The sequence below is a fragment of the Chelonia mydas genome, chromosome 10 (genome assembly GCF_015237465.2).
Source record: "Chelonia mydas isolate rCheMyd1 chromosome 10, rCheMyd1.pri.v2, whole genome shotgun sequence".
Classification (NCBI taxonomy): domain Eukaryota; kingdom Metazoa; phylum Chordata; order Testudines; family Cheloniidae; genus Chelonia; species Chelonia mydas.
Genome location: NC_051250.2, coordinates 68,150,979 through 68,165,976, shown reverse-complemented (window position 1 = coordinate 68,165,976; position 14,998 = coordinate 68,150,979). Strand labels below are relative to the sequence as shown.

At 41.4% G+C, this 14,998-nt stretch overlaps 1 protein-coding gene across 1 annotated transcript; it reads right to left on the bottom strand.

Moving 5' to 3' along the window:
* Positions 1-3,890: 3,890 nt before the first annotated feature.
* Positions 3,891-6,850, bottom strand: BCL2A1 (BCL2 related protein A1). The gene is made up of 2 exons (XM_007066849.4): positions 6,299-6,850; positions 3,891-4,737 (listed from the first exon to the last, which is right to left on the bottom strand). Exons 1-2 carry the CDS (start codon positions 6,716-6,718, stop codon positions 4,630-4,632), a joined length of 528 nt encoding a protein of 175 aa, XP_007066911.1. The 5' UTR covers positions 6,719-6,850; the 3' UTR covers positions 3,891-4,629.
* Between the last annotated feature and the right edge of the window lie 8,148 nt (positions 6,851-14,998).

Sequence of the window (14,998 nt, the reverse complement as noted above, 5' to 3'; positions counted from 1 at the left end):
AATCCTTGTAAGCTTGAAATCAGCCTTGCCAGCTCTTCTGGTTTTATCACCAGTGGTGCAGTGGTTGATGTTCTTAAACCTGTAGCTTTTGGAGTCGAGTGATGACTAACAGTCTCTGCTTTCAGAAACTTCTGATCCTCATGGTTCCAAAGAACAGTCTGAAAATGTGAGCCAAGTGCACCGTAAAGAGTCAGAAGCCAGGCAAATAATTAAAGTCTTGTGATTTTTAAGCCAATCTCATGATTTGACTTCTGATTTTAGAATGCCTGGTGATTCACTACTGTGAGGTTTATTTTAATGCTTCAGACTTTAGCATCTACTACTAAATCAACCAATTGAAAGTGACTGTCAAAAATACTTTGGAAGATGTCCGGGACCTGTGTTGTTTCTTTCTGATGAATGAAGAGACCTGAAAGGTACTTTTTACTGTATTTTTGGGTTTTTTGCTACACTATTAGAAATATTGCTCCAGATTCACTGGCCTGCCTGAGCTTTGCTCAGCACAGGACCAGAGGCAGGTGGCAAAGATGGTTTTAATGTTACCCCCCACCATAATTTAGTCTGAAGTTGACTGTTGTGTTTGTAGAAAGGCATCCCATCCAACACTTGGTTGCAAATCATTTTTGCCTCGTGTAGACAGAACATCATAAAGAAATCACCCCCATCATGGTTTTGCTATCCAAAGGGGGAGTACAACTTCATATAATTTAACAGCCATTGACCAAGTGATTTCCCATCCTCATACTGACTAAATGGCAACTGGTGGAGAGTAGGAGACAGTGTCTGGAACATTAGGGGAATTTTTTGAGTTACAAGAAATGGAAGATGGCTTGTTTTGTCAATGTGATTCCTCCTTTTCAGTATGTGTCAGCAGCTTCTGTGGCTTGTGCTGTCTTGCATCATGCCTGTCAGGAACATGTATTAACCTGTGCAACAATCTCCCAGGGAAAGGGGCAGAAGCCACATCACCTGGGGCATTTAAAACATCTGACCAAACACTAGTAAATACAATAATGACCAGTGCTCCATTGGTAAGAAAATGGGATTAGGTGATCTGGTAGGTCTCAATGCCATCATGTGCTGCAGTGACATCCTGATACTACCTGACCACTATACTGATGTATTCATCTTCTGTGCTGCTCCACTGCCGTTTGACTGGCCTTTCCTCGAGAAGCAGAGCATTGTCTGCTGCTCCAATATTTTGCCTGACAGTTGAAGTGATGTCTTCAATGGCTGTGGTATAGATACACTGCAGATGTGGTGGTGCATAACATGATGTCAGTAACCAAACAATGTCAGTAGTGTTCTACACGATTGAGGCAGTAGCATTAAAATATACTACACGTATACTTAGATGCCACATAGAAATCAAGATATACCAGCGTAACTGCATCCCTTCACTGACTTTCTCCTCTATTGTATCAAATGTTAGCTACTTGTGTTCACTTTGAAGGCCCTTCATGACCTATTTCTACCCTACCTATCGTCTTTCATTCAGTATCAAAAGGTTGACTTCTGCCTCCGATTGGCCCATAATGCCCACCTCTATTGACCACTTCTTAAATTTCAAACAAGCATGTTTGTACTTTCTCCTATGCTTCCCCTCAGCCTTGGGAAAAGTTCCCTGTAAACATCTGCAAAACAAACTCATTATTCTCAGTCAAAACCCTTCTTAAAAACTCTTGCCGTGAGGCCTACAAAAACTTGACAATGGTTAGACTGTTGGGGTGCTGACTACTGCCTCTCATGCTGATCAATATTGTCTCATTGTTTCCCTAAATTCCCCATCTGTCTGTATCCAGCTGCTGTCTATTGTCTTTTACTTAGACTGTAAGATCCTTGGGGCAGGGTCTGTCATTTCTAGCACACTAGAGTCCTGTTCCATGCCTAAGGCTCCTGGAAACTACGATAGTACAAAGAATGAATAATAAAATAATAAAAAGAAGTACCGGATATACTAGCTGTTCTTTTTCGTAAATCCAGAGCAGCTTTAGATTTTGTTATTGGTGAAGATAGTCCATAGTCCCAATGGATCATTTAGCAGATAATCCTACCTTCCTTTATTAAACCCATGTTTTAGAGATGAAAGACAAGTGCTAAAACCATTACACTGTCTATCTGTAATTCTATGTCTATATAAAAGGCCAAGTCTGGCTTTGTATATTTAATATATTAAGTTATTAGACAAAAAATGAACTTGTATTTTTCCATTGGGGCAAAATATACCCAAAGAATGTCAATGAATGTGTCATTTAGTTGACAGAGGAAGTTCACAAGGAGAGCTAAATACAAATCTTTAAACACTTAATTTATAACCACTTTGTTCACAATTAGTGGTAAGGTCATTTTTGATTCCCTGCTGCTGATCTATAGTTCCTAGGAATTACTGAAGTTCTTTGCCTGTACAATAGTAATAATAATGACAACTAAAATAAACATTGAGAATTGTGTCTGAAGGTGAACTGAAATGCTTTAAAATCCCTAATCCTTAACAGAAAATATATATGAAGGGTTAGATTACAAATAAATACATTAAAGATTTTATTTTTAAAAAGCCATAGGAACTGCCTTGTCCAATATTCTGCTTTTTACAGTGGCCAGTATCAGGTGCTTCAGAGGAAAAGGTAAAATCCCATAATGGACACTTATCCTCCTTCACATCTGTCTATTTTCTCTCTAATGCATTCATAATGCACTCGTGATATGTACACAAATATACCTGTTAAGAGACCTGAATCCTGGGTTCTGGATTTTCCCTGCTACAATTGTTGATCTAACACGGTGTAAGGAATACAACTACCTGGACTCTTAGATCTTAGGCACCACTCCCTGCAGGTGAATGACCAGGGTCAGTGACTTAGTGACAGGACTCCTGTAGGAAGAGACAATGTGCTACAGAAACTCCATGAGGTTCGTCACATGAAGCTGGATTTGCACATCTCAGGGATGCCAAGGATCCACAGGAAAGACATGTCACATTATCTAGAGCCCGGGCTATCTTTGAAGATGGCTTTCCACCTCTTTGTGCTCTCAAGAGTCCGCCTCCTTAACAGCAGCTAGATTCTCCAGGAGCTGTACTGTCAGTAAACATACCCTCACAGCTGCTCAGTATCCCATCTTCAAGTGAGAAGAGAAACTGTGGAGGGAGCTAATACTGCTTTTAACTTTTTTTTAACAGTTGAGTATTTTCTATCAAAAAGCCACCACGTCACATAGAGAACATGCCCTCCAAGAGCAACTGCTTGCCTTCCTGCTATGGCACATCCTACACCACAGAACCCTGCTTATATAGAGGGCTCTTGGAAAGGAAGTGGCATGGCACAGAGCCACTGTTCCCCACCCATATGTACTTGGTGTTTCCTACCCCGGTTCACTCTCTCCATTCCTGTAAGGGAAGGAGACCAGTGAGTCTCAACTCTCATCAGCTATTCCAGGAGAATCCTAGGGTCCTAACAGTTAAAGAAAAGGTCTTTTACTTAGCATAAGTTGAAATCTTTAACAAGAGGGTGTTCCTGTGACTTTTCAGAGGCTCCTACTTCATTCACTAAATGTATCCCCTAAATATCTAGTACTGCCATCCAAATCTGATCCATATATATTATTTCATCAAGATCTAACAGGCTGCTCATACACGTTGCCAGATAATGCACCAAAAATGCTACAGACTGGCTTGTAAACAAGTCTTTTTATTGACTTCAGTGGGCTTTGGATCAGGCCTATACGGCCTAGAGTTGCACCTATGCCCACACTTGCTTTACCAGGTGTATCTAACTCAGCTGAAAAGAAAAAAATGTTTTTTCAGAGATGAAACTTGGTAAAAATAAACTTTCAGCCTAAGTATATGTTTATATTTTAATCTTTTTTCCAAAAACCCATTCATCACATTTTAATTATCGAAGATATAAATAGTTTATTGATTTCAAATAAACTTTTTGCACTTGGCCATTTAAAAGCATCTCTTTAAACAAATAAGTCAGTGGTCATTGCAGGTGGAAAGAGCACCATGCATATGAAGAACCTTTTTTAAAAAAAGGAATTATTAAACAGATGCCATTGTACAGATTAGTGAATATATACACACATTTTAAATTGCTGGTCCCAAGTGATCATTTGATCCATCTCATGAACTTGCATGTGCTTTCATCAGTGAGTGTTTTAGCCCCTTTATTTAAGAAGTCTTCTGCTGATAAAGCAAACAACAAAATGCAATCAAGTAATAAATTTAATTCACAAAATTTTTAAAATTCAGAATTAAAACTGATACTGCTCCTAACCCATTGGATTATATGTAGGTGAAACAATGCACGTCTTTGAGGGTGCATCAGAGGCGATAGACACTGAGCTGCTCTCTGTCTCTCCAAGAGGTATTCCCTCCAGGTCAGGGTTGAGGCATATTGGGGGTCAGTTCTGTATCTCTTCGATGGCAGGAGGACTCTAGTCTTCAGTGTTGTCAAATAAGCCAGCACCTAAACATTTACTAGTAAATACGTAAATTAAAATATAATGTAAGCAAGAAAACATATCCTTAATTCTAGAAGACTGATTCATTTTCCTCTTGCTTGAAGAAAGCCCTGCAATGAGTCTTGTGGCAACATCCAGTTTACATGGGGAAGGCTGATCTCCATCTTGTCAATAGTACTGACTGAAGAAGGAAAAAGCATCCATGATTTTTGCTTTAATGTTGAATAAGGACAGCCATGATCGTTTTTCCTCAAACATAGGTAGGAAGCCGTTTTCCTGTGGAGAAGAATATGTACAGTCTGGTTATAGCTTTAAAATAATGAGCTCGTGAAAAATGCACCATTGTTTCATGATAGCAGGAGGCTTTCTGTTCAATAGAGCTGTCATAGAGACAGGTTTACTGACAACTACCTCAGAAAAAGATGAACTGGGCTTTAAAAACAATAGCTGAAACTATTTGCAAATCATGCAATGCCTGTCTCATCTCCAGATTATAACATGGCCAAATTTGCTCCCTCCCTGCCTACTCCCTTCTGGGGAAGGTTCATTATTTAGGTTGGATTTAAACTTTGGATTTAAACTTCGGGCTCATTTCTGCAAGTAACATAACTGTGTTTCAGTTTTAATATGCTTATAAATATTCCCCCTTTAAGCCTTCTCTTTCTGGTGTTATGAGGTACTTACTGAAAATTCCAGATACTGTGAGAAAAAAATGGCAGGAATAGATGCTGACCTTAAACAGGTTTGACTGAAAGAGGCAGGCAAAGGAGCCTCTATAAACGTGATGTATGAAGCACCACTAACTCACTACAACTGTTACCCAACAGAAACAGAGAAAAGCAAGCTAGAGAAAAGTGTGGGAAAGGACAAAGACAGTAGTAAAGGGGGACAAGTGAGAAAGGAGAAAATAAGCCTGATTCTGAGCTCATCTACAATGGTATAAATCAAAAGTCATTGCACTGAGAGCAGAATCAGGCCCAAAGAGGCGATATAAAGAGAAAGTAGCATTTGCATATATACACACACACACAAAATATCAGGGGATCTCAGGCTCTGATGGCATTTACCATCAACTTCCCCTAAACTCCTACAGAAAATCAAGTTTGCATGATGAAACCCTGCAAAGCAGAAGAGCGGAGTTTCCTACAACTTTCCTCTGCATCAGCACAGGGACTTTAATTAAATGGTCATATATATGAAGCTGGAAAAAGAGACATACTGTTTGTCAGATACTTTACTCATTTTTGTAAAATAACCATGGGGAAGTTCTAGGAATATCTCAGCCAATTTCCACTCACACAAGTAGTCTCAGTGCACGAATAAGGTTAGAAGGATTTGACCCCAATTATATTTAATTATCAGACCACACAACTAAATTGACAGGGGATGAAAACCTGGCTGTATGGAGCTCAGTGGCAAAACTCCCATTGACTTCAGTGTGGACAGGATTTAACCTATAAAGATTTCCCTTTCCATTGACTTCAAAAGGCTCTGGATCATAGCATTATTATTGCGTCCTTTCACTTTAATTTCAGTTTGGAAAGTATACTGTACAAATGATTCAGGGCTTACTTTAGTGGTTTATACTGTCACAAGCACCTTAAAAAGGTCTTGTATTTTCCTCTAATTTATATCAGAAGCAAGATATTTGCTTTAAGTCTCAAGGAAGAATTCAAGATATAAAAGTTTTAAATAAAGCAAATGGTAAAGCCCTGGCTAAGCTGACAATTCTTTTTGACAGTAGTTAAAAGAGCATTTTTAAAAAATTTATTAAGGAAAATTCTCCTGATGTAGACAGCAGTGAAAAATGGTCATAAAATACAGCACTGAAACTTACCCAACCTCCATTTGCCTCTATCCACTCAGCCTTGTTGTTTATAATGTACCCCGTGATGAAATAAGAAATCTGCTCTTTATTATCTCCTGTAAGCTGAACTCTGTGTTCTTGAAGCCTCTTAGAAAGAATTCCTCCAAACATAAATATTGTCAAAATCCGTCCCCAGTTAGTGTTTCCATCAGCAAATTCTTTATCCATGATTTGAGTGAAAATTCTTCTGGCAGAATCTACAGAGGTAATATCAAGTGTGTCCAAACATGGTTTCAGACTCTCTTCATTTTCCTTTTGCAGAAAGGATGCAGCGTTTCTTAAGACATGAGCAACTCTGCTTGGGGCTGGTCCAAGCTGTGGTTCCTGAAGAATGTATTTCAGATAATCTTGGACTAAATAGTAAACATAGCGGTACTCAGAGCTTTCCATTTAGAAGCAGACTCAGAGCAAAGCACAGCCTTTGACCAGTGTGAAACTGCTAATCCACTTTGAAAGCTGAACTAAATAACTACAAGCTAGGTACCTGCATCACAGAAGTTCCTGTACAACCCACTGACTTAAAGCTTCCTTAAATGAATGTGTGGGTGTCGCTATGAGTTCAGAAATGAAAGAAAAATTCTCACTGAGGTCAAAGAGAAGCAAAAAATAAAAAACTTTATCCTAAATTATGTATTATGCAGGAAGTAAGGCCTTACAAGAATACATTAGTAGGGGCCACATCCTCAGCTGGTGTAAATTGGTGTAGTTTCAATGGACCTGTGCTGATTTACACCCGTTGAGGAGCTGCCACATTTTGCTTTTTAAAAGAAAAGTGCACACTATTGGAACATGCAATTCTTGAGAAATACTCTGCCACAGCAGGGGCCAATGCTTCACTCTGGACTGCATGGAGATGATGACTAAATCTTCACCGTTAGTGATAGGAGGGAACCCAAATCTGGTATATCTTTCCTCTTGCCTATGGAAGAAGGGGGTGTCAGCTCTACAAGATTATACTGCTGACCTTATTCCTACAAAAGCCCCCATGTGAGTGAAGATCAGGCTCTGAAGATTGGAATGGAGTGACTGACTGTGACAAAGTTCTTCCCCCTCACAACTCCTCCATCCCTCAGGGAATCCAGGTATAAGAGAATACTGATCCAGTCAGCATTAAGTGATATGGCCTATTGTACTGTGAACACACACAAATTACAGGGGTCTTTACTGGGCAGCAGCTGAGAAAGATATTGGTGCTCCCGGTGTCAACAGGGTGCTTGGGAAGCAGAAGAGAAGAGCAGGGTCTCTGGATGGTAGGGGCCAACAACCATGCCTTCCTCTACCTCTGACTTGTCCAAAAAGATATCCCTTCAAAAATTGGAAGCCAAATCTTAGTGAGGAAAATACAAAGGAGCATAAACTCTGGCAAATCAAATATAAAAGTATAAGGCAGGCCAAGAAAGAATCTGAAGAGCAACTAGCTAAGGACACAAAAACTAACAGCAACAAAATGTAAGTACATCAGAAGCAGAAAGCCTGCCCAACCGTCGGGGAGACCACTGGACAATCGAGATGCCAAAGGAGCACTCAAGCAAGAGAAGGCCATTGCACAGAAGCTAAATGAATCTTTGCATCTGTCTTCACTGCGGAGGATGTGGGGCAGATCCCCACACCTGAGCGATTCGTTTTAGATGACAAATCTGAGGAACTCTCCCAGATTGTGGTGTCAGGAGAGGACGTTGTGAAACAACTGATAAATTAGTTCTGAAGGAACTCATGACATTTCAGAACTATTAACTGTAGTATGAAATCTGTCATTTAAATCGGCTTCTGTACCCAGTGACTGTAGAGTGACTAATGCAACTCCTATTTCTAAAAAGGCTCCAGAGGAGTTCCTGACAATTACAGCAGGCCAGTAACCATGTGGCAAGGGGGATCCAGTGGATATAGTGTACTTGAACTTTCAGAAAGCCTTTGACAAGGTCCCTCACCAAAGGCTCTTAAGCAGAGTAAGCTGTCATGGGGTAAAAGGGAAGGGCCTCTCATGGATCAGTAACTGGTTAAAAGTTAGGAAACAAAGGGGAGGAATAAATGGTCAGTTTTCACGATGGAGAGAGGTCAATAGCAGGGTCCCCCAAGAATCAGTAGCGTAGCTAGGGGGGGAGCGGGGCAGTGGCCGCTCCCCCACTGAGCAGAAGTGGCCCCTTTTAAATTCTTTGGTGCCTTTTTAATTTTTACTCACCCAGCGGCGCTCCGGGTCTTCGGCGGCGGGTCAGGCGGCGCTCCGGGTCTCCAGCAGCACTTCAGCGTCGGGTCCTTCACTCGCTCTGGTCTTCAGCGGCATTGCAGTGGCGGGGGGGGGGGGGTGTCCTTCAGTGCCGCCGAAGACCGGAGCGAGTAATGGACCCGACGCCGAAGTGCTGCTGAAGACTCTGAGCGCCGCCGGGTGAGTAGTAGCGGGTGGCGCCTTTTTTTAATCCCCCCCCCCGTTTTCTCCACCTGGCTACGCCACTGCCAAGAGTCTGCAGGGGACCTGTGCTGTTCAGCATATTCGTAAGTGATCTGGAAAAGGAGGTGGCAAAATTTGCAGACAATAAAAAATTACTCAAAATAGTTAAGTCCAAAGCTGACTGCAGAGAGTCACAAAGAGATCTCACTAAACTGGCTGACTGGGAAACAAACTGGCAGACGAAATTCAGTGTTGATAAATGCAAAGTAATGCACACTGGGGAACATAATCCCAACTATACATACAAAATGATGGGGTCTAAATTAGCTGTTACCCCTCAAAAAAGATCTTGGAGCAGAGGCGACCTGTGGGCCTTTGTGAGGTCTAAGTGACTTCCCCTCCTAAATTAATGAAAATGATTAATACATCAGATCCAACCTTTCTGAGAGCACAAATGGTTAATTTATGTTTTTGTCAAGCAAAATATGGTTTGGTTTGCTCAGTGGTGTGCTGCCACCTGCCTGCAGCAAGCATTTCTGCATGACCAGAAATGTTCCAGCCATATAGGAAATAATGTCACAGCAGTTATCTGTTCAGGGGTTCTGTGTATTGTGTCTGTCTGTGTGCACAGCGAGGAACAGCAACACAATGGTATTTGTGCTGACCCACTGCCTCTCACTATAAATGATTAGATGATTTTTTATTTTTATTTTTTGCATCTCTTGGGGTATTCAGTCAGTCTAGAAACACTAAATAGTTCATTTCCAAAGTTTTGGGATGCTCATCTCTTTAAATAGAGATGTGCATCCAGTTCAGTGTAAAAGATTTCTCTTCTCCTAATCTTTATGTGACAGAGAAATGGAAGAGGAAATAGCTGCAGTAGGGTAGCAGTTCTCAGCTTCTTAAGACAATTGAACCAGTTCACCAGACTGTGGGCAGGGGCCAGAATCTGTGCTGCACCTCTCAGGAGATGCAGCACAGATAGCACAGCCCTAGGGGTGGGTGAGACAAAGCTACTCTTGCCCCTTACATATTCTGGGATAATGTGCAGGCGAATGTGGATCCCAGCATAAATTAGAGGAGCCACAGGGGCTCCTCTAATTTACAGCAGCTTCTGCCCAGCTGCCGTTGGGCTGCAGTGGAGCCCACCATTGCCAGGTGTTGAGCACTCTAGCCATTCCCCCTCCAGTCCCTGAAACAATCCATCTGCTCTCAGCATGCCCAGACACCAGAGACTAAGGATGCCCAGTGTAAGGCTACGTATGCTGCTCCTGTTCTGCCCCTGCACAGAAAGAATTCTCGTGCAGGTCCCCTTTGCAACCTCTCTCCACCACTAGAATGGCATAAAGAGGCCATAGCAGGGGCTGGGGCTGGCTCTACTACTCATTGCCTGCCACCTCCCACTAAACAGTACATAGCCTCACCCACAATAAAACTCAGCTTTCTCCAAACCCAGCCTCGTAATCATGAGGTGAGGCATGGCAACATACTGGGTCCCAGAACCAAAATTCATCATTAAGATACGGAGATGGAGCTTGGAGTGGTTGGTAACCAGGGGACACTGTTCTGGAGTGTTCCTCTATGCGTGGTTTTATCCGAGCCCTCCCTCACCTTCCTTTCCAGATTTTTACCCAGCACTGAGCCAGTTTGAATGATCCCTATATTTTACCAATGGTGAAACAAGCAATATACATGTCTCTTCAAGTCTCCCTTGCAGTGGAGTATGATTCTAAGTGAAGCCCTGTTAGAGCCCTACAAACTCTCCACAAAGACTTCATGTGTCACTGGTAAATTTGAGGCTCCAGCCAAATTCATTCTGGTATTCTAAATATCCATCTCACCATGGTACTACGTGGCAAAGGAAAAGGCTTGCAGGAATCAGTGTCATTATGTTGCAGCATTGGATCCAAGAGCAAAATTTTCAAACACCTCAAAGTGTTAAGGTTCTCAGATCTTGAGTTTGGGTTTGGCCTATTATAAAACAAGGGAAATTTGGATACCTGCAAAGTTCACTTGCAAGTGGATCAATAGCATTGGTTCAGGTCTATATCCAACTATAATGCCAGCAGGGGGGAGAGAGAGAGAGAGAGAGTGTTATTGCAGCCTGAAATGCTTTAGAGCCGGGCTGCGTGCGTGAGCACAAAGGTACTTTACATGGTGATTTGTCAATGGATAACTCCTGCCACATGTAAGTCCCATTTCAGCAAATTACTTAATCACATGCTTACCTTTAAGCATTGGGTGAGATTTTTCAAAGGCACAAAGGGAAAGTAGGTGCAAAATTCCCAAGGATTTTCAATGAGATTTGAGTGCCTAACTTCCTTAAGTTTCTTTAAGAGTCCCAGCCACTGACTTCAGTGGGACTAGTGACATATTTAAAGTAAGGCATGTGCTTGAGTATCTTGCTGAAGTGGGCCTAAGATACTATTTCTATTTTTTTAGGACAGGTTTAAATAGCCAATGCTAAAAAAGTAAGTGAGTTTGAAATTTTATTTTATTTCATACTAAAAGTTTATATATAAGTGGTAACTGCTTGTGATGGGGGATCATCTCACCAGAACACATCCCCTAGTGGTTCAAGTCCAGGGTTGGCAGTAAGGGAACCAAGGCCCTCATGCTCCGCTGGGTTCCAACCCAGGGCCCTGGGGCAGGCAGTTCATGTGTGCAACCTATGTAAGGGTACCATCCAGCCTACTCCCCCGGTCACTTGCTACTGTATTCATGGCTCCAGAGTCCTGGTGAAGGCCTGGCTATTGGTCCACAACATATTCCACAAGAAAGAGGGTTAGGAGGTTCCTTCCCCAACTCACAAGTAGATGTTCCACTCTCTTTTGCAATGGGTTGCAGTTCTGAGTTGAGGTCTGCTTTGGGGCAGCATGGTACAGCATGGGGCTCCTGCTGTATTCTAGCAGGAGCTACCAGGAAAGTCCGCTCCTTTCCACTGACCACCCAGACTGAGCTGTGCCACACCCTTTTAAGCTCCACGTCGATAGAAAGCACACTCAGCAGGCACGGCTGGGCAGAGCCTCTTATGACCAGAGCTGCTCCTTGTTCCCCAGAGTGGGGGTTGTACACCCCATCACACAGCTAGTGATTCAGAAATCAAATATCTTCCTTTAGAAGATAGAAAATATATTCTTTTACCAAATCCAGTCCTTCATCACTCTTCTATAATATCATTTCTGTTCACAACACTGTAAAGAGGGCTGTATCAATACCAGTACTTCCATTATAAATCAGTATTGATAGAGGTTCATAGCTCATCCTTAAAGTTTGCTTGTGGGAAAAACTTTATATTCAGAGTTTCAGTCCAGGAGCACATTTGTTTTAAATTGTCTTGAACTATTCTGAGTTACTAAAGCACAGAAAAATTCAAATCTACTATTTAGAGATACTTCTTACTCTTTAACCCATCCAAATCTGTTTTGAATTTAAATTATGTTTAAAGAGATAAATCTAGAATGTGGTTTTACTAATTTTGGTATGTTGAAAATAAATAAATAAATAAAGCATGTAGCATATTAAACTATATTCACGAACCCTAACTCAGAAATTTTTCAGGAATTTGATTGCCTTCCTATATGTATCCTTTCATGAAAATATCAAGATGCTAATCTTGAACGTTTACATGCTCTTTTCAGAACCCTGTAATCTACCCAATAGATCAGAAACACGTGACACTACTTTGCACTTTCAGTTTCTGTAACCCCTTTCTTCCCAGGGTCTCAAAGCGTCTGAGGTGAAATTCACTCTACCCACATACAGTCTGAGAATCGAGGCTCTATATAAACAGGATGAAATCCACAGAACAACTCATGATCTGGTTTGGGTTCTGTGCAGAAAAAACACGTGGGGCAGTCTGTCCCCTGAGCAGCCATACCAGTTTGCCTCTGTGCCCTTGCGTGTTGCAGAAATGATCTCTGCACCAGCCTCGCATAAACATTCCACACAAAGATGGACTACAAGCTGTCAGGACCAGTATCCCCAATAATGTCACGGCAAACCTGGCGGCTGAACTTTGTGACTTTGTCCTCACCCATAACTATTTCACATTTGGGGACAATACATACCTTCAAGTCAGCGGCACTGCTATGGGTACCTGCATGGCCCCACAGTATGCCAACATTTTCATGGCTGACTTAGAACAACGCTTCCTCAGTTCTCGTCCCCTAACTCATCCCTGTGTTATTGAGCACATAGTAATACTCTCAACTTTATAAAAGTAAAAGGTATCCCATAAAACAAGAGTGAAGCGAAACTGGTGCTTGATGCTTCGCTTATCAGTTACACAAACTCATGGGTATTCTTTAACCATAGCATATAGAAATTTGCTTCCGAGCAAAAATCAAATGTCCTAACAGACCCTTTTTTTGTATCACTTAGCTTCAATGTGCATTATGTTTTTATCTATATTTGCCCATCACTTCATTTTCATATTTTGGCCCCTAGGAACCTAACTTTAAGCATTACAATAATGAGACTTAAGCATATGTTTGCAGGTAAGCTGAATTTGGGCCCCAGAGAGCTTTTGTCCTTTAGAAAGGCTAGTTCTTTAGGAGTTTTCTAGTCTTTTCAACATAACCCTGTTGCTGCCTGTTGTTGACTGTTACTATTATGTATTATTGTATAGTGGCAGCACCTAGAGGCCTCAGTCAGGGCCCCATTGTACTAGGCAATGGGAACTTCACAAATTTATATCTAAAAGGTGATGCCTGCCCTGAAGCACTTACAGGCCAAGGACGTGAGCCTGTAATTCATTGCATGTGGACAGGCTCTTAAGCCCACAAAGAGCCCCATTGACTTCAGTGAATTGCAGGAGCAGGGCCTTAGTGTTCACTCATTATGCAGCAATTGTGATTCATATTTAATTATAAGTCAAATTTTAAATTGTTTTGATAAAATATCAGCACCAAGTAAACTCAGTAGCAACAAAGGAATGGGTGATAATTTTGTAGTCCCACGTTGATCCACAAAATACCTGTAAGTCTTTTGCAAACCTGCCTTTGCATTGATTTGTGGCTGGAATCTTTGCAGATTATGGAGGGGTAACACCAGATATTATTTTCAACAGATGGAGATTATGCATAAATTGCTGCAAATTATAGTAAGAAATTGGCTGTATTTCCCATGATTCTCCAGACAGTGCCTTTTATTGATTTCATCAGGAGTTTTACAGTCTATTTAGAGCCCATGCAAGCTTCACAAACTCAAATCCAGATTAAGGCTCACATCCTGCACTGAGTGGACCTTTGCACCTGTGCAAAGCCCTCGACATCAAAGAAGCTCTGCACTGACTGATCCCCTGTGCCTGAGTGGCACTTCATTGACTTTAGTAGCTCCATCTGCCTGGGGACATGAGTCCACTTGCATGGAGCTAAGTGGAGCCTAAGGTGGTAGATAGGTTAGAGAAAGGGACCTTAGTTCAAGCTCTTTTGTGTTTTCCCATTTACTCCTGATTTTGCACTGGGACATCACATCATGGCACAATATTATACTCAGCAGCCATGATGACCAACATGTTCAGTGTTATCTGGTTTATTACAGCACAATCTGAAAGAACATGCATTATTGAACCAAACAGGCTTTTTTGCTATCTGTGTTGGACAGCTGTTAATCATCCAGTGAGAAAATACAGGTCTGATGTGCAACTACTCAAATAACTTAAATAATAGCATCATCCTTGTTTCTTCTTTAGATTTAATTTTCCTTTAGAGGTTTTACAATAAATGATAAATCTGCTTTGAAATGCAGATCTCTGATCCAAAAAAACCCTTAATTAGTTGGCTTTTATTTATCCTCTACATATTCTTGAGTGAATAAATAAGCAGTGGAGTTCAGAGGGAAGTGCCTTTCTCTAGTTATCTAAAGAGGATGGAAAATCTGATTTCAATTCTATACAATTCTGTGGGTAGGTTGAAGGTACTGGAAGAGGCTTGTGGTCTGAACAAAAGCTAGTCAGTCAGGAAATCTTGATTTCTAATACCTCATATCACACTTGCTCTTTTTGTGGTCTTTGGTAAATCACTTTACCTCTTTGAGTTGTTTCCCTATCTGTAAAACAGGGGAAAAGATTGTTATAAATATTAATTGACTTAGGACATCTGGATTCATTCAATTGTCAGATTTCCTGCATGACTTTGAGCAAATCATCTGATCTCTCTCTGCCTCAGTTCCCCATCTGCAAAATGGGAATACTTTTTCTTTTCTTCCATCTTTGGCTGAAGTCAGTGAGGCTCCATGCAGAGCTGGGGTGTGCCCACATACCATCAGTTATAGAGTTGGGG

Coding starts and splice junctions, on each gene's coding strand:
- BCL2A1 (XM_007066849.4), bottom strand. CDS start 6,718: ATGGAAAGCTCTGAGTACCGCTATGTTTACTATTTAGTCCAAGATTAT. Junction 4,738..6,298: donor TAGAGGCAAATGGAGGTTGG/GTAAGTTTCAGT, acceptor TCTTCTCCACAG/GAAAACGGCTTCCTACCTAT.